This window comes from Anolis sagrei, chromosome 9 (assembly GCF_037176765.1).
Source record: "Anolis sagrei isolate rAnoSag1 chromosome 9, rAnoSag1.mat, whole genome shotgun sequence".
Classification (NCBI taxonomy): Eukaryota; Metazoa; Chordata; class Lepidosauria; order Squamata; family Dactyloidae; genus Anolis; species Anolis sagrei.
The window spans coordinates 29,849,359-29,868,642 of NC_090029.1; the positions used below are offsets into that span (position 1 = coordinate 29,849,359).

Sequence of the window (19,284 nt, forward strand, 5' to 3'; positions counted from 1 at the left end):
GGTTCCTGAGACCATCAGAAATATGTGTTTTCTGATAGCCTTTGGTGACCCCTCTGAAACTCACTAGTGACCCATTGGGGGTCCTGACCCCCAGGTTGAGAAACTGTTCTAGAGAGAACATTTTAATCAAATCCGCAAAAATCAAACTGCAAATGTGGAGAGCCAACAGTATATTAGAAATCTTTTTTTTTTTTTTGATGCACATGTTCTGGAGCATTGCCTTCTCACTTCTGAATCCACGCTACTCTTACCCAACTCATCACTTGAACAAATTTCTGTGGGTAAACTGCATTTTCATCTTGTAGCAACTTCAGATAGGACTGGACAGCATGAAGCCGCAGCTGGCTATCTTCCTTTTCATCTTCAAACCCTAGAAAAAACATAACAGTTCTTTTCTAATTAGCAGTGATTTTGTTGATATTGTTAAAAAAATAATTAGCAGTAAATTTGTTTTCACTATGGAGTTGTACTTGCTCTGCTCACCCTCAGCAAGGAGTCGCAAGAAACTGTTTGGGATGTCTGGATGCATTTTATCCCCTCCTATGGAAAATACTGCATTCATGGTCTGGATGAACCATTCATTGTCAGGAGCATATGTGCCGTGAACATTAAGGAAAAGTACATTGGAACTTCAGGTATGGATTTTTCTCCCTTTGTAGGTTCACAGCTGTCCAATCCCACATCAATGATGTTAGTGTCAGAAATATTAAAAAATCACTAGGTATTTTAAATTACAAAAAATGTGAATCAAGGACTGAAAGAGTTAAATGGATGCAATGACTTAGCATCCATTATATAAGCAGGTCTGCCTGTAGCTAAGTAGCAGTCACTCTAAGGTAAACCTCAGTGGGAGAAAGGTCTTTGTCTGAGAGAAGGCCTCATAATGTGAGATAGGCTTACGTCTGTGAGAGATGCCTCTGTGAGGTAGGCAGGTCTGCCTGTAGCTAAGTAGCAGTCAGTCTGAGGTAAACCTCAGTGGGAGAAAGGTTTCTGTCTGAGAGAAGGTCTCATAGTGTGAGGTAGGCCTAAGTCTGTGAGAGAAGCCTCTGTGTGAGGTAGGCAGGCCTGCTTGTAGATAAGTAGCAGTCAGTCTGAGGTAAACCTCAGTGGGAGAAAGGTCTCTGTCTAAGAGAAGGCCTCACAGTGTGAGGTAGGCCTAAGTCTGTGAGAGAAGCCTCTGTGTGAGGTAGGCAGGTCTGCCTGTAGCTAAGGTTCAGTCAGTAGGAGGTAAACATCAGTGGGAGAATGGTCTCTGTCTGAGAGAAGGTCTCACAGTGTGAGGTAGGCCTAAGTCTTTGAAAGAAGTCTTTGAAAGAAGGCAGGTCTGTCTGTAGCTAAGTAGCAGTCAGACGGAGGTAAACTTCAGTGGGAGAAAGGTCTCTGTCTGAGAGAAGGCCTCAAAGTGTGAGGTAGGCCTAAGTCTATGAGAGAAGCCTCTGTGTGAGGTAGGCAGGTCTGCCTGTAGCTAAGTAGCAGTCAGACAGAGGTAAACCTCAGTGGGAGAAAGGTCTCTGTCTGAGAGAAGGTCGACAGTTCAGGCCAGGGTTGGGGTGAGCTCCCAACCATCAGTCCAGCTTCTGCTCACCTTGAAAACAGCAATGTGAATAGATAAATAGGTACCGGTTTGGCGGGGAGGTAATAAGAGCACTTATGCGGATATGCGGGCAATTTGATCGGGAAAGCTTCTAAGGACAAGAGTTGGAAAATGGAGCTTCTAAGGAAAATGGAGCTTCTAAGGACAAGAGCATGGAAAATGGAGTGACAAAGTCAAACAAAGCCTCCAGATGCCGGAGATAGAAAAAAATTGGGAAGCCTTTACCTCTGTTTACATACTGTCTTTGTTAATTGTATAATGTCATATATGCCATATATTTATTCATTTTAATTATCTTCGACATTTATATGCCACCCTTCTTACCCCAAAGTATAGTACAATATCAATATTATATATTACTATATTGTACCATACCATTATATTGTAATATTATTAGTAATATTACATGTAATATAAATTATATAATTATAATATTGCATTATTATTATTAGTTTTATATTTTATTACATTATAATATTATAAATATTATATATATATACATTATATTATATTATATTATATTATATGTACTGTAATCCGGTTGAGTCCTGTCAAGGAGATACAGCCAAATATCAAGTATATTATTATTAATATTAAATTCTGACACACTCTTATCTTCCTCTCCTTTCAAGTGCTAAGTATTTTATTTATTTATTTACGACATTTATATGCCACCCTTCTCACCCTGAAGGGGACTCAGAGCGGTTTACAAGATATATATACATACAATATATTACATTATTAGCATAGTACAATATCACTATTATATATTACTATATTGTACTATAACATTATATTGTATTATTAGTAATATTACATGTAATATAAATATAATATCGTATTATTAGAAGTAGTATTATATTGTATTACATTATAATATTATAAATATTATATGTATATACAATACAATATATTATCTCCGTCTGAGTCCCGTCAAGGAGATACAGCGAAATATAAAGTATATTATTATTAATATTAAATTCTGACACACTCTCATCTTTCTCTCCTTTCAAGAGCTAAGTAGTGTATCTACTACAAGGATAGGGTCCTTATGGTCCTCCAAATGTTTTGGATTGCATCTCCCACAATTCCCTATCATTAGCCAATGCTGGGTGCGACTTACTCTAGTTGGAAGCCTAAATATTAAGAGAGCCTAGGGTTCCAAATCCCTCAATAACCATTTATGTTTCTGTTCCAAAAACTCTCAAAGGAAGGATATTTCTCCGCTAATTCGGCTATTTTGCCAACAATGTTGATAATGGTATACTCTTCCTTGGTTTGCGTTAGGTAGTCAAGCATCTTCCGAACAATGACTGTGACGTTCTGCCCATTGGTGATTCTGTACAGAAGTTCCAATGTCTGAAGGAGAAACCAAAGTGAATGAATGTTTCATGACAGACCTATCAAGCAACAGTAAAATTTAATAAAGAACAGTCTAAAGAGCAGAAATAGTATAAAACCCATTAAATCTCAGTTATACGAAGGTATAAACAGATATATTTTTGAAAAATAAAAGCATACAGAAATGCAAAAATGTGTTTCAAACATATGCCTGGAATAAAACAATTATACAAATTGAAACAAGACCGATGTATTTGTTGGGGTTCAGCCTGATCCTGATCTGTGTGAACCGGATTCTCTGATAGTTTTTCCAACTGAGCAAGCTCTCCCTGACAGTGTGAAATCTGTTGTTGATGCTGAGGTCAGCAGCGAGGAAAGTGAAACTGAACAGCTGGAGGAAAATGTTTTGGAAGCTAGCCGTGATATCTCTCCACCTGGGTTTTTTTAATGAGGACCGAAGAGAACAGATAGTTAGAGACAGAAATGTTTCACAGTTTCTACGAAGGTCAAATTGTTTACAGGAGAGACAGGCCCAGGTTTCAAAGTCAAGGGGCGTTTCAAAGAATATCTTATTTGGTTTAAGGGGCCTCCTGCCGGGTGTCTCTTTAGATCAAGCAACGTTTGGGACTGTGGCTGTGCCTTGGCAGAATTCCTGTGTTCCATGGCCGGTAATCCCAGAGGCTTCTAGTTTTCAAGTTCATGGTTAGCGAGAGGCTAACAGGTTCCTGGTTCTTGTATTGTGGCTTTTGGAATTTTGCTCAAGTTCAGAGATTCTACTGACTGCTGTGTTTCTATTGTGGCTTTTTGACTTTGCATTTACCTTTCTTTTGTAACCAATTTTTCATCAATAAACAAGGATTGTTTTTCCTACAGTCCAGTGTGGTGGATTTAATCTTATGGTCTCGTTTCTTGATCAGGGATGCAACAGTATTCATCCTTATTCTACACTAGCTTGGGGACTCAGTATTGGCCAGGTTATTTGATGAAGTCAGTTTTTTTATTTTACAAAACGCATAAGGTAATGGGTGAACTACAACTCACATCATGCCAGGTTAACCCCCTGAAACTCCATCAGTACTTAGTTTGTCATGTTGAGAAAGTTTGCTCTAGATGTATCCTCACTGGGGTCTGGGTGCACTCTGGCTGCAGGGTAAACTACAACTCCCACCATGGTTAGTCAGTCCCCTCAAACCCCTACAGTAGGTTCAGTTGGTCATGAGGATTCTGTCTGTCAAGTTTGGTCCCTGTCTATTGTCAGTGATGGTTGGTCACAGTGTCTTTGGATGTAAGTGAACTACAACTCCCAAAACTCAAGGTCAATCTCTCCCAAAACCCTCCAGTAATCAAATTTGGCCATATCAGGTATGCATGCCAAGTTTGGTCCAGATCCATCGGCTTTTGGATTCACAAAGCTCTCTGGATGTAGGTAAAAAACAACTCTTATAAATCCACCTAAAGACGGCCAGTATTTTTTGTTGGTCATGAGGGTTCTGTGTGCCAAGTTAGTTGCAGATCCACCACTGGTGGGGTTTAGAGTGCTCTCTAACTGCAGGTGAACTTTATAACCCAGCACTTACAACTCCTATAAATTAGGATAAATTCCTCCCAAACCTCTCCAATATTTTGCCTTGGTCATGGGGGGGGGGGGGTGTTCTGTTTCATTTGGTGGTCTTTACTTTGAAAGTAGTTGTTTTACTCCAGAAAGGGGGGGGGGGGAAGCAAAGGGAAGAAATCCATCCACTGGTTAAAACCGCTTCTCTTGCTTAAGACTGAAGTGAGAATGAAAAGAAAGGAAGGGAATCCATCCACACTGGTTTAAACTGACGCGGGAGGGAAAGGAAAGGAAGGGAATCCATCCACACTGGTTAAAACCACTTCTCTCGCAGGAGGGAAGGAAAGGAAGGGAATCCATCCACACTGGTTAAAACCACTTCTCTCGCGAGAGGGAAAGGAAAGGAAGGGAATCCATCCACACTGGTTTAGAACGCTTCTCTGGCTTAAAACGAGGCCAGGGAACAGAAGCAGGGAAAAGCTGAATCATTTCCGACTCACTTACTGATTCATAAGAGAAATGGCAGAAAAGGCTCCGGAAGAGCAAAGGAACTTCCGGTTTCCTTAAAAACTTCAAAATTGCTTCAAAAAGGAAATCTTTCTGAATTTATTCTGAATTACGAAGATTCCGACCGAACCTAACCATGCCTATATTCCACTACTAGATTAACCTAAAACTCTGAATCATTACAACATATCTCCTTCTGACAAATGTTTGCTCAAAAACAGTATCTATACATCTTCTCAGACATGACAAACTGTAGCCTCAAAGCAGTACGTTTACAATGTGAAATTCTGACTTGAAGTTTGGAAGAATTGTTAGAATTCAAACTTACTTCTCTTTTAATAATAGGGTCAGGGTGGTCTAGGCATTCAATGATGGTTATTTGGTGCTGCAGGGCCAGGGTGGGATCCTGCTGGACGACATATGTCAGGGCCTTTAATCCTAGAAAGAGACGTTACTGCAACATTGGCCAAAACACGAAAGTATTCAGCATCAAACGCATTAGATGTTATGAACTAAGGACTTACCCAAATACTTCAAATTAATTTTAGGTGACAAAACAAATTTCCCAATGCATTTGGCAGCCTTCTCGAGGAGATCAGATTTAGGGTAAATAGTGTAAATTGTCTGGACGCATTCAAACAAGATGGCTGAAGAAGGAGAAAGGAAACAGAGCAGAAAATATCAGTTACGGAACTTCCATCCATAGAGATACCACTACCTTCCAAAGGACGACTATGCATAGTAGCAACACTAAATAATATCCAATACTTTTTTTGCTGAGAGCTTTTTTAGGGTTAGGGTTTCATTGGTTATTTCAACAGAAAGGAGGAAACCATGAAAATGAACAAAATCTGGCTACCAGTATTAAAAAACTCAAAAAATTACAACAGCAAAATAACAGAGAGTAAACAATCAGGCACATCAAATCACCTCTCAACAAAAGATTCCCCCAGGCACTTCCAAGCCATTAAATGCTAATCAAGGTGGTCAGTTGAAACATTTACACCTAGCTCCAGCAGACAAAAGTCCTTTGTCCCACCCTGGTCATCATTCCACAGAGATATAAACCCCTTTTCCTACTTCCAACAGACCTCACTAGCTCTGAGGATTGCCATAGATGCAGGCAAAACGTCAAGTAAAAAATGCCTCTAGAACATGGCCATATAGCTCGGAAAAACCTACAACAACCCAACCATCCTAAACATTTTCTCCTTCTGTACATATGACTTAAGCTAGTCCCCTGCTAGACATTATCTCATACATTTTTCTCATGAAAATATACTTAGACCTACCATATGTGATGTTGTGGTTGATCTCTGCCCTCCTTAAAGATTCATCCAAAACATCGTACATTAATTCACTGGTCCTGTTACAAAATGGTAAGTTTTCAAGAGCAGTTACTTAAGCATAAAAATCAGATGCTACACAATCCAATAGTCCGCTGACAGATTACACCCGTTTATTTACCATGTTTTTCTGTTTACAACTACAAGGAAGAAACGTGAGCAAAATGCATAATATTTTTGTGATTCAAAATCCATCTTGTAATTTAAATCTCAAGTCAAAATGTAAACACACAGTGCACCTAATAAGATAACAGCATTAACAACAATAACAACACTTCATTTGTATTCTGCCCTGTCTCCCCAAGGGGACCCAGAGTGGATTTCAGCGTATATATAGCCACAGGCAAACATTCAATGTCTTTGAAACACACAATGAAACACAAATACACAGACAAAGGCAAAGGCTTCTCTTTTCATCTCTGGCTCTGGGAGAGGTGCTTATCTCCATTTCCAAGCCGAGGAGTCCGTGTTGACCATAGACATCTCCCAGTCACGTTGCCAGCATGACATTGTGGGCCCCCTTTTACCTTCCAGCCAAGTCGGTACCTTCTGATCTACTCACATTTTCATGTTTTTGAACTGCTAGGTTTGCAGGAGCTGGGGCTGACAGTGGGTGCCCACCTTGTCTCGTGGATTTGAACTGCCAACCTTCAGGTTAGGAAGCTAAGCAGCTCAACAGTTTAATCCGTTGCGCTACTGCAGCCCCTTGTTGTTATTGTGAGAAAGGCGGGATAGAAATGTTGTAAATAAATAAATAAATAAATAATTTTTATTTATATCCTGAGTTTTTTCTCTCTCCATAAGGAGACTCAAAGGGGATAACGTTAATAGCATTGCAATATAATTTAAAATATACAAATATTAAAACAGTATTAAACATAATTAGTATTCAAAATAATTCAGTTAAATTTCACCATCCCATGGTGGGTCAGGCTTTAACACAGCGGGTTAAACCACCAGCTATAAAAAAAATCTTGCCAATCGAAAGGTCGACAGGTCAAGCCTGAGTTGGGGTGCTCACCTAGCAGTTCGAAAACAGTAATGTGAGTAGATAAATAGGCACTGCTTTGGTGGAAAGGTAATAAAAGGCGCCCATGCAGACATGCTGGCAATTCGATCAGGAAAGCGTCTAAAGACAGCAAAGCTCCTTGGCATGGAAGCGGGAATGACAGCACCCACACACCACCCTGTAGCTGGAGTCAAGCACAGCCTTCAGATGCCAGTGACGGAAAAAGATGGGAAGCCTTTATCTCTGTTTATGTACTGTCTTTCTTTGTTCATTATATAACAGCATTTCATGTTTGCCATATTTGTGTACTGTAATCCGCCCTGAGTCCCCTCGGGGTGATTGGGCGGAATATAAATAAAGTATATTATTTTTGGTGATAGAATTTCATTTGATGATTTTATATATATATATACACACATACATATATGCATACATACATACATACACTAGCTTGGGGACCCGCCAATGCCTGGGTTACTTGAGAAAGACCTCCCAACCTCTGAGGATGCTTGCCATAGATGCAAGTGAAACGTCAGGAGAGAATGCCTCTAGAACATGGCCATACAGCCTGAAAAAACCTACAACAACCCAGTGATTCCACCCATGAAAGTAGCAATACATTGAGAAAAGCATTGTTTGTTTTGGGAAGTCTGGTAAATTCTGTGGATGCAGGGTGAACTGCAATTCCCACACGGGTGGGTCATCTGTGGATGCAGGGTGAACAGCAATTCCCACACGGGTGGGTCATTGCCTCCCAAACCCCTCCAGTATGTTATGTTGGCCTGGGTTATTTGAAAAAGGCACTGTTTGTTTTGGGGTGTTAGGTAATATCAGTTTGGTAATTTGTAGCTCTATTTCTTAGAAAAAAAGCCAGACTTTCCTGTTGTTTTTATGAATGCTTCCATTAGAAAATGCATAAGGATGTGGGTGATCTGCATTTCCCAAAATTGTGGGGCTATCACCCCAAACCCCATCAGTATTCAAAGTTTGCCATGTTGGGTCTGTGTGTCATGTTTGGTAATTCTTCTCAAACCTCTTGTTCAGTTGCTGATCAATTCCTGTTGGCTTTGTGCCATAGGAATGCATAGGAAAGGGTTAAGTGAGAGGCAGTGGGTGGGATCATGCAAATTTGGAGAGAGAAAGGAACCCTGAGATGTCCATTCTGGAGAGAGAAAAACAGAACATCTAGGAAGGAAAGTTCCCCAAATTAAAGCACTCCTTGGGTTGTTTGTATTTGGGGAGGATATTGGCAGGGCCTGGGCTACATGTTCATGGTGCTCACGATAACCTACAATGTCAGTTGAGGGAGTGCCTTTGGAGGCTTCTCAGCTCTTGGAACTATAGCCTGTTAGTGGAGGCAGGAGACTATGAGGCTGTCTGTGTAAGTGGACACCTCCGCAACATACACACATTTTCACTTTTATTATGTCTATAGATACACACACACATACATAAGTAGATTATTAGAAATTAATACCAAAGTATTTTTAACCTGTCTACACATATCTCAAAGATTACTTAAGAAATTGGACCAAGCCTACAATAGAAGAGCTAATCTTGCAAAACTACACCACTTAATTCTTTTGCACTACTTCATGGAAGAATATTAGCTAAATACAAGAAGCAATAACTCCGCTTGCTAGAAGCATTAAAAAAAAGGGAAGGCTTACCTTACATCATCCTTTCCAAGGAGCCCCAATATTCTTAAAAGCTGAATCTGTAGCCAAGGTGCGGGTACATTGTGATAGTTGAAGTCGACAGGAAGTTTTCCTCCTACGACCTGCTTCAAAATAGCTACAAAGCTGCCTGTCAAGTTCTTGTATCCAGAGGAATCTTCCTAGACAAAAAGGCAAAACATGTCATTAAGACATTTGACATAATACTGTAGAAAACACAAGTTGTCGCTGTTTCGGTTTTAATTTCAGGGGTTTTTTTCATACAGATCATTTTCAAGTTTAAAATCAAATACTAGATGTGCACATGCATTTCTACATTAGCACAAACAACACTGGAAATGGGGAGTATAAAAACACCATGTTGTTAATACCCACTATTCATGGTGTTTTCTATTGTTTTCCGCCCTTTGCTTAAGTGACAAACTCAATTCAATTATTCACCCACCTTCACCAACTGGAGATAAATGTGTAATGAAGCAGCCATCACTCCTACATCTCTGTCACAAAGCGCCTTCTGGAATTTGTCATGGATGTGCTGGACTTGGTTGGGCGCAATAAGGTAGAATTTGTACAGGGCCTGGACCGCTTTCCTTCGAATGATTTCCCTAAAAAACAAACAATTTCATTCATGTGGTTGAACCCAATTGTTATGTCCAAACACATCTGGAAAAGTAAGTGCTTGCAACAATAGACTCTGAATTTTATATTTTTATTTAATGTATAATTATTTAATATATAATTTATATTGATTCTGATATTATAATTATATATTTTATATTACATGTAATATTACTAATAATATTACTGTTGGGGTTCAGCCTGGGTGTGAACCTGAACCTGCTTCTCTGATTGTATTTCCTGATGCTACTGAAAATGTATTTTCTGATGCTCCTGATGCTAATGAAAATGTTGATTCTGAGGTCAGTGTAGAAGAAACTCCTGCGGAGGAAAGTGAAAGTACACAATTTCCTGAGAATGTTTCAGGGTCAAGCGGTGATAGCTCTCCAGAGATCTTTAATGAGGATAGAAGAGGACAGATTTGGAGAAACAGGAGTGAATCGCAGAGTCCGCAAAGGTCAAGCAGATTAAAAGAAAAAGAAACAAGGGCTTCAAAGCCTGGAGGCGTGTCACGAAACAGTTTCCTCGGCTTTAAGTGCCTCTCGCCGGGTTGAGTCTTTAGATCAGGCATCGTTTAAGACTGAGGCAGATCTCCCGTTTCCCGTGGTCTTCATCCCAAGAGGCTTCTAGTGCTCCAAGTACGGTTAGTGGATTGCTAACAGGTTCCAGGATTTTACAGTGTTGCTTTTGGTCTTTTATCTAGTTCATAGATATTTGTGATTGCTGATTTTTACTGTGGCTTTTTGACTTTGCATTTTCCTCTATTTTGTAACCATTTTTCGTCAATAAAAAGGGATTGTTTTTCCCACAGTCAAGTGTGGTGGATTCTTATCTTAGGGTCTCGTTTTCTGCTCTGGGTTGCACCAATTACAATAAGTTCTTGTGGGTTTTTTCGGGCTATATGGCCATGTTCTAGAGACATTTCTCCTGACGTTTCGCCTGCATCTATGGCAAGCATCCTCAGAGGATGCTTGCCATAGATGAAGGCGAAACGTCAGGAGAAATGCCTCTAGAACATGGCCATATAGCCCAAAAAAAACCCACAAGAACTTAGTGATTCCAGCCATGAAAGCCTTCGACAATACATTGAACAATTACAATATAATTGAATATTACATTATAGTAATATATAATACTGATATTGTACTATGCAAATAATATAATGTTTTGTATGTATATATATCTTGTAAGCCACTCTGAGTCCCCTTCAGGGTAAGAAGGGCGGCATATACCGTATATACTCGAGTATAAGCCGACCCGAATATAAACCGAGGCACCTAATTTTACCACAATAAGTGGGAAAATGTATTGACTCGAGTATAAGCCTAGGGTGGGAAATACAGCAGCTACTGGTTAGTTTCAAAATAAAAACAGATACCAATAAAATTACATTAATTGAAGCATCAGAAGGTTAAATGTTTTTGAATATTTACATAACACTGTAATTTAAGATAAGACTCTCCAACTCTGATTCTAACCTTCTTCAATGTAAATGTGCAATAAGAATAAAGAGAGTAACATAACATAATATAATAATAATAATACTAATAATGATAATAATAATAGAGTAAAATAATGGAAATGTAATAACAGTAATAATAGAGTAAAATAATAAATGTAATAATAACAATAATAAATAGTACAATAATACATGTAATAATAACAATAAACTAAAATAATAATGTAATAATAATAATTGAGTAAAATAATACATGTAATAAAAATAATAATAACAGAGTAAAATATTAAATAACGTTGACCTGAGTATAAGTCGAGAGGAACTTTTTCAGCCTATAAAAATGGCTGAAAAACTAGGCTTATACTCGAGTATATACAGCAAATGTTGTAAATAAATAAATAAATAAATTTCCTAGAAGATCGTACTTTGAATGCTGAAGCTTGTCTTCTATTAATGGAAGGACAGCTGGGATCATTTCCCGTGGAAAAATCTGGCTTGCCACAGTGAGAGCCATGCACACTTCCATCAGATTAGTGCTCTGCAAATCCTGCCACAAATGAGGAAATCAAAGTGAGTTACTTTGTCTCTCAGCAACTTGGGCTATATTATTAAGATTGGGTTTTTGTATATTTACTATATGTATATAAATAAAAATGTAATTGGTCAGAGTGATCTTAATGCAGCTGACACTCAGCCAGCTGCGCCACAATCCCTTGTGTAATAATCCCTTGTGTCGGCTGTACTGGTCAATCGAAATGTTGGTGGTTCGAATCCAGGGAGCAGGGTAAGCTCCCACCTGTCGAGCTCTAGCTCCCCACAGGGGACACGACAGAAGCCTCCCACAGGATGGTAAAACATCAAACATCTGGGAGTCCCCTGGGCAACGTCCTTGCAGATGGCCAATTCACTCACACCGGAAGCAAATTGCAGTTTCTAAAATCGCTCCTGACACAAAAATAATCATAATAATCATAATCATAATTTTACTACCCGCTTCTTTTTGTGGCTCGGGCCAAGGTACAACAGGGTTAATGTGCCAACAGAAGGCATTGCATCACTAGACTGATGCAGCAACTGCCATATGGAATGCACCCCCGCAACAAAAACATGGGCTGAAAGAGAGAGAACAATATAGACTCTGAAGCACATGGCAGAACAAAAACGACAGCCACCTTGCCAAGATCCATGACAACCCTGGGTTTGGACAGTATCGCACAGATGATCTGGAAATCCACCATGTCAACAAGACCCCAAAGAAGCAAGCTGCTTCCTTCTTGGGATGTTCCTAGTACATCCTCCTACTGAAACCCATACACACCATGACAAATACTCTGCCGATGCACTTCCCACTGTACAAATTAAGAGAAAAACCACAACTTCCTGCCTGCAGAGGTTCAATTCCCCTTATACCCCTCTTTGCATCTAAGATAAGTTTCATTTCTTGTACATTCTACAACTGGAGGGAACGAAAAACTACATAAAGCAACACCTAGACCAGGCATGGGCAAACTTCAGCCCTCCAGGTGTTTTGGACTTCAACTCCCACAATTCCTAACAGCCTACCGAAAAACTCATTTTGTTTTCAAAATATAAATAGAGAATAACATAAACTTTAGGTATAATCTTCCTTACAGCAATTAAAAGATCTACCAACCAAAAGGCTGCAAGTTCAAAGCCCCAGGTCGGCATGAGCTGCTGACCGTCAGCCCAGCTTACTGTTGACCTAAGCAGTTCGAAAACAGCTTTAGCTGCAATTAGAGAAATTAGGTACCGCTAAAAGCGGGTGGGGTGTTTTACGATGCCATAAAGAAAGATCGGAAAATGCTGGGCAACCTAAAGGAAGGAGGAAGTCCTGATGCCTCTTCACCAGAGGATGGAGCGACAGCACCCCCTATGGCTGGATTCCAGCCCACCAAAAAGCTGAGTTGAAACAACACACCTCCTTCTGTTCTGTCTGTCTCTGTATTGCCTCTCGGCATTGAATGTTTGCCATGCATGTGTACTGTGATCTGCCCTGAGTCCCCTTTGGTGGGATATAAAGTGTTATTTATTATTATTATTATTATTATTATTATTATTATTATTATTTATGAATAAGCAGAAATAACTGTACAATTTTCTCCGTTGTTTGGCTTGTCATTGATAAACAAGTCTTTAGTAATAAGGGCATATTGAGAGCTTCGATCTAGTCCGTTCTAACCTCTCACAAAACTGTACCTTTACAACTGTGTTCACAAGCAGAAGCAGCAACTCGTGGTTTTCATGGAGAAACAAGGACACTGTCAAATAACCTTTAAAAAGGCAAAAGAAAAAAGTGGGTATTAGGCATTCCAAATTCCGTATTTGAGCAAAGCTTAAATCATTTTGCAAAACACAGACAAAACATTTCTGTCCGCAACATTTCTGTTCACTAGATAAATGCTAAAAGGATCTGGAAAATAACAAATAAAATTAAGATATTTATTTATTTATTTATTTATTTATTTATTTAGAGTTTTTAAACCCTGGTCTTCTCACCTCCGGGGAGGGACTCAGGCCGGCTAACAACATAAAATTCAATACAATAAGAAAAACATTATAGGTCATCAATATAAAATACATTAAAATACACTTCATACAATTCATACAAATTACAGCAAAAATCAGTTCATCCAAAAGAATCACAAATTCATCCATAGATGTGACATTTTAAAAAATATTTATCTATACTTTCCTCTTCAGAGATCCGGATATATTTTATTTCTCTAAAGTCCACTTTAATACATTAGCCACTACATGACATTGGTTCCAAAATGTAGATGTGCCACTTAAACAGCCATAGCAATCCTTTATTTTCTCCCAAATACCATATGTACTCGAGTATAAGCCAACCCGAATATAAGCTGAGGCACCTAATTTTACCACAAAAAACTGGGAAAACATATTGACTCGAGTATAAGCCGCTACAGGTCAGTTTCAAAATATAAATAGATACCAATACAATTACATTAATTGAGGCATCAGAAGGTTAAATGTTTTTGAATATTTACATAATTTAAGATAAGACTGTCCAACTCTGATTAAATCATTATTCTAACCTTCTTCAATGTAAATGTGCTTGCATATCCTTCCAATAATAATGGAGAGTAAAATAATAAATGTAAAAATAACAACAATAATAGAGTAAAATAATAGAAATGTAATAATACCAGTAATAATAGAGTAAAATAATAAATGTAATAATAATAGAGTAAAATATTAAGTGGAATAATAACAATAATAAATAGAGTAAAATATTAAGTGGAATAATAACAATAATAAATAGAGTAAAATAATAGAAATGTAATAATACCAGTAATAATAGAGTAAAATAATAAATGTAATAATAATAGAGTAAAATATTAAGTGGAATAATAACAATAATAAATAGAGTAAAATAATAAATGCAATAATGATAATAATAAAGTAAAATAATAAATGTAATAATAATAGAGTAAAATAATGTAAATGTAATAACAATAATAGAGTAAAATAATAAATGCAATAACGATAATAATAAAGTAAAATAATAAATGTAATAACAATAATAGAGTAAAATAATAAATGCAATGATAATAATAAATTAAAGTAATAAATGTAATAATAACAATAATTGAGTAAAAGAATACATGTAATAATAACAGTAAAAATAGAGTAAAAGAATAAATGTAATAATAATAGAGTAAAATATTAAGTGGAATAATAACAATAATAAATAGAGTAAAAGAATAAATGCAATAATGATAATAATAAAGTAAAAGAATAAATGTAATAATAATAGAGGAAAAAAATAAATGCAATAATAACAATAATTGAGTAAAAGAATAAATGTAATAATAATAGATCTCATTTGCTGTGACATACTATGTATTTGTGTCAGCAAAATAAAAAACAAACAAACTTTGACTTGAGTATAAGCCGAGGGGAGCTTGTTCAACCTAAAAAAAGGCTGAAAACTCAGCTTATACTCAAGTATATACGATAATATACTATGAAAATAATCAGAGTTACACATGGGTTTTGTTGAGCAACATACTGGGAAAAACATACCAACTCTTTTCTCAAAAAGGTTGCCTTGCTGAGCTAACTTGATGGCATGGATGTATCCGAAAGAAGCCTCATAGCCCAGCATCTCGCAATATATCAGTCTCACCATGCACTCTTTCATGAGTCGCTGAAATACAAGAAATGAGACATTTAAAATGGCAGAAGATGCTCAATCAGTAGTCATGTAAAACATATCACCAAATATCAGCTTCTGCAACTGCCTTTAAAACTTACTAGTGATGTTGTGGGTGCAGAAACGGTTGCTTTCAAACTCTTTAATTCCTGTTGGATTAACTTTTCTTCCTCCTGACAAAAAAAAATCAAGAGCATTTTATCATTAGATTACTTCTGTTTTCATTTCACAAATACAAAATGCATCTTTGCCACGCTATGGCCTAAATTCTATCCACAGTCCTGCCTAAGGCAGACTGATTAAATTAATTGGATTTACCTATTTTGTTGACTCAACATCCAACAACTGATTTGATGAGCTTACTCTTGTGGGAAATAACAAGAACGTGAGTAGATCAAGCGGGAAGGTAACGCGCTCCATGCAGTCATGCTGGCCACATGACCTTGGAGGTGTCTATGGACAACACCGGCTCTTCAGCTTAGAAATGGAGATCAGCACCACCCCCCAGAGTCGGAAACGACTAGACTTAATGTCAAGGGGAAACCTTTACTTTTACCTTTATACATTGTTTTGGGGACACTCTGTATTTCCTTGACTGCAATCCCCATTGGGTCTGTTGTGTAAAGGTGCATCTATACTACAACGAATGCAGTTTGACACCACTTTAATCGCTGTCGCTCAATGTTATGGAATCACGAGATTTGGCAAAGTCTTTCATCTTCTCCGTCGAAGAGCGTTAGTGCCTCACCAAATAACAACTCCCAGGATTCCACAACACTAAGTCATGGCGTGAAAGTGGTGTCAAACCGCATTAAATTTCACAGTGTAGATCTAGGTTATTGTTTTACTGCTCTATTGTTTTGCTTGATGTTTTATTATTTGCTTATGACTTTTATTGTGTATGTGTATGTTGTTGTTGTTGGTGGCCTTGGCCTTTGTAAGCCGCATCGAGTCCTTCGGAAGATTTTGCAGGGTATAAATAAAGTTAATAATAATAATAATAATAATAATAACAGATCTACCCCAGGTTTTTTGGCCTAAATATGGGCTCCGGTCTAGCTTCCCTCCCTACTTTCATTATCTAAGAAACACAAACACAGAAAGAAATTGAAAGGGAGATAATAGAAGAGCTCTTCTAGACATGTGCAGAGTTCTCCTTCCCGACAGCATCCCCCATGACAGATGCTAAGGAATGGGATATAAGGGCTCCCCTGGGCATGTGCAGAGTTCTCCTTCCTGGGAGATGAAAAAGAAAGGAACTATAAAGGCTCCTCTGGGCATGTGCAGAGTTCTCCTTCCTCATATAAATTTTAAACAATAAATTTTTAAAAGGGTATCTCTGGGCATGTGCAGAATTCCCCTACCAAACGAACTCAAAGGGAGGGAATATAAGGGCTTTCCAGGGCATGTGAAGAGCTCTCTTCCCTAACTTTGGGGTCCTCTGGGCAAGTACAGAGTCCTCCTTCCTGACAGATGCAAATTAAGGGACTATAAGGATTCATCTGGGCAAGTGCAGAGTTCTCCCCCATGAAAATGCTAAGGAAAGGGATATAAGGGCTCCTATAGACTTGTGCAGAGGTCTCCCTCCTGACAAATTCAGAGGGAAGGAATATAAGGGTTTCCCTGGGCATGTGCAGAGTTCTCCTTCCTAACCAATGGGTCCTCTAGGTATGTACAGAGTTCTCCTCCCTAACAAAGGGCTCCTCTAGTCATGTGCAGAGTTCTCCTTCCAAACAAACTCAAAGGGAGGTCTTATAAGGGATTCTCTGGGCATGTACAGAGTTCTCCCCCATGACAGGTGCAAAGGAAAGGGATATAAGGGCTCCTCTGGGTATGTGAAGAGTTCTCCTTCGTAAGAGATGCAAAGGAAGGAACTAGAAGGGCTCCTCTGGGCATGTGCAGAGTTCTTCTTCCTGAAAGATGCTAAGGAAAGGGTTTGTGGCGCAGCTGGCTGCATTAAGATAACTCTGCATTAAGATCACTCTGACCAAAAGGTCATGAGTTCAAAGCCAGCCCGGGTTCGAGTGGGCTTCCAACCAATTGTGTGTAGCCTGTTGTCGACCTTTGCAACCCGAAAGACAGTTGCATCTGTCAAGTAGGAAAATAAGGTGCCACCTTAAAGTGTGGGGAGGCTAAATTAACTGATTTATGAGGCCATAAAGAAGACTCCAGCAAAGCATCCCAGCGGGGAAGCATGCGGGGAATGCGGAAGTGCTTCATCAGCGTCGCAGATGGACGAGGAAAGCGACAGCTCCCCTGGTGGCCAGAAAAAGTTAAATAGCCTCTGTGTATATCTGTATATGTTTGTATGTCAAAAATTGGCACTGAATGTTTGCCATATATGTGTACATTGTCATCCGCCCTGAGTTTCCTGCGGGGTGAGGAGAAGGGCGGAATAGAAAAGCTGTAAATAAATAAATAAATAATAAGGGCTCCTCTGGGCGTGTGCAGAGTTCTCCTGCCTGGCAGATGCAAAGAAAGGGACTGTAAGTGCTCCTCTGGGCATGTGCAGAGTTCTCCCCCATGACAGGTGCAAAGGAAAGGGTTCCTCTGGGAATGTGCAGAGTTCTCCTTCCTGATAGATGCTAAGGAAGGGACTGTAAGGGCTCCTCTGGGCATGTGCAGAGTTCTCCTTCCTGAGAGATACTAAGGAAAGGGTTATAAGGGCTCCTCTGGGCATGTGCAGTGTTCTCCTTCCTGAGAGATGCAAAGGGAGGGACTGTAAGGGCTCCTCAGGGCATGTGCAGAGTTCTCCCTCATGACAGATGCTAAGGAAAGGGTTATAAGGGCTCCTCTGGGCATGTGCAGAGTTCTCCCCCATGACTGGGGTTAAAGGAAACGTATATAAGGGCTCCCTTGGCCATGTGCAAAGTTCTCCTTCCTGAGAGATGCAAAGGGAGGGACTATAAGGGCTCCTCTGGGCATGTGCAGAGTTCTCCTCCATGAAAGAGGCAAATGAAAGGAATATGAGGGCTCCTCTGGGCATGTGCAGAGTTCTCCTCCATGAAAGAGGCAAATGAAAGGAATATAAGGGCTCCTCTGGGCATGTGCAGAGTTCTCCCCATGACAGGTGCAAAGGAAAGGGTTCCTCTGGGCATGTGCAGAGTTCTCCCCATGACAGGTGCAAAGGAAAGGGTTCCTCTGGGAATGTGCAGAGTTCTCCTTCCTGATAGATGCTAAGGAAGGGACTGTAAGGGCTCCTCTGGGCATATGCAGAGTTCTCCTTCCTGAGAGATACTAAGGAAAGGGTTATAAGGGCTCCTCTGGGCATGTGCAGTGTTCTCCTTCCTGAGAGATGCAAAGGGAGGGACTGTAAGGGCTCCTCAGGGCATGTGCAGAGTTCTCCCTCATGACAGATGCTAAGGAAAGGGTTATAAGGGCTCCTCTGGGCATGTGCAGAGTTCTCCTTCCTGAGAGATGCAAAGGGAGGGACTATAAGGGCTCCTCTGGGCATGTGCAGAGTTCTCCTCCATGAAAGAGGCAAATGAAAGGAATATAAGGGCTCCTCTGGGCATGTGCAGAGTTCTCCTCCATGATAGGTGCAAAGGGAAGGGTTATAAGGGCTCCTCTGGGCATGTGCAGAGTTCTCCTTCCTGACAGATGCAAAGGAAAGGGATATAAGGGTTCCTCTGGGCATGTGCAGAGTCCCCCGCCCCTTTCCCTTCCTTCCCAGCCTACGTGTTTGGAGGCGAGGGCGGTGATGCTCCGGATGAGGCCTCCGAGGCGCGACGCGGCCTGCCTCCCTCCTCCGCCTCCTCCGCCTCCGGCCCTCCCGCCGCCGGGCTCCTGGGGCCCCAGCAAGGCCGGCAAGGCGCTCAGCGTCCGCTCCACCACGTCGCTCATGCCCGGCTTCTCCCCGCCTCCCCTCCCCCTCTTCTTTGCCGCCGCCTCATCCCAGAAGCCAAGGCCCAAAGCCTCGCTCGACACTTCCGGAATCCCCACAGCCTCCTTCAGGAAGAGGCCTCCCTGCTCCCTTCGCGTTTT

General features: G+C 39.9%; 1 protein-coding gene across 1 annotated transcript in view; it reads right to left on the reverse strand.

Moving 5' to 3' along the window:
* Window positions 1-19,284, reverse strand: part of AP4E1 (adaptor related protein complex 4 subunit epsilon 1) — a 40,133-nt gene extending 20,849 nt beyond the window's left edge. The window contains exons 1-13 of the mRNA XM_060755273.2: window positions 18,979-19,284; window positions 15,402-15,473; window positions 15,171-15,294; window positions 13,320-13,393; window positions 11,528-11,649; window positions 9,471-9,630; window positions 9,020-9,186; window positions 6,287-6,360; window positions 5,519-5,641; window positions 5,323-5,432; window positions 2,814-2,953; window positions 484-596; window positions 252-370 (exon numbers count right to left, since the gene is read on the reverse strand). Coding sequence (XP_060611256.2) covers window positions 252-370; window positions 484-596; window positions 2,814-2,953; window positions 5,323-5,432; window positions 5,519-5,641; window positions 6,287-6,360; window positions 9,020-9,186; window positions 9,471-9,630; window positions 11,528-11,649; window positions 13,320-13,393; window positions 15,171-15,294; window positions 15,402-15,473; window positions 18,979-19,143 — 1,563 coding nt within the window. The 5' untranslated portion in view covers window positions 19,144-19,284. The remainder of the gene's footprint in view (window positions 1-251; window positions 371-483; window positions 597-2,813; window positions 2,954-5,322; window positions 5,433-5,518; window positions 5,642-6,286; window positions 6,361-9,019; window positions 9,187-9,470; window positions 9,631-11,527; window positions 11,650-13,319; window positions 13,394-15,170; window positions 15,295-15,401; window positions 15,474-18,978) is intronic.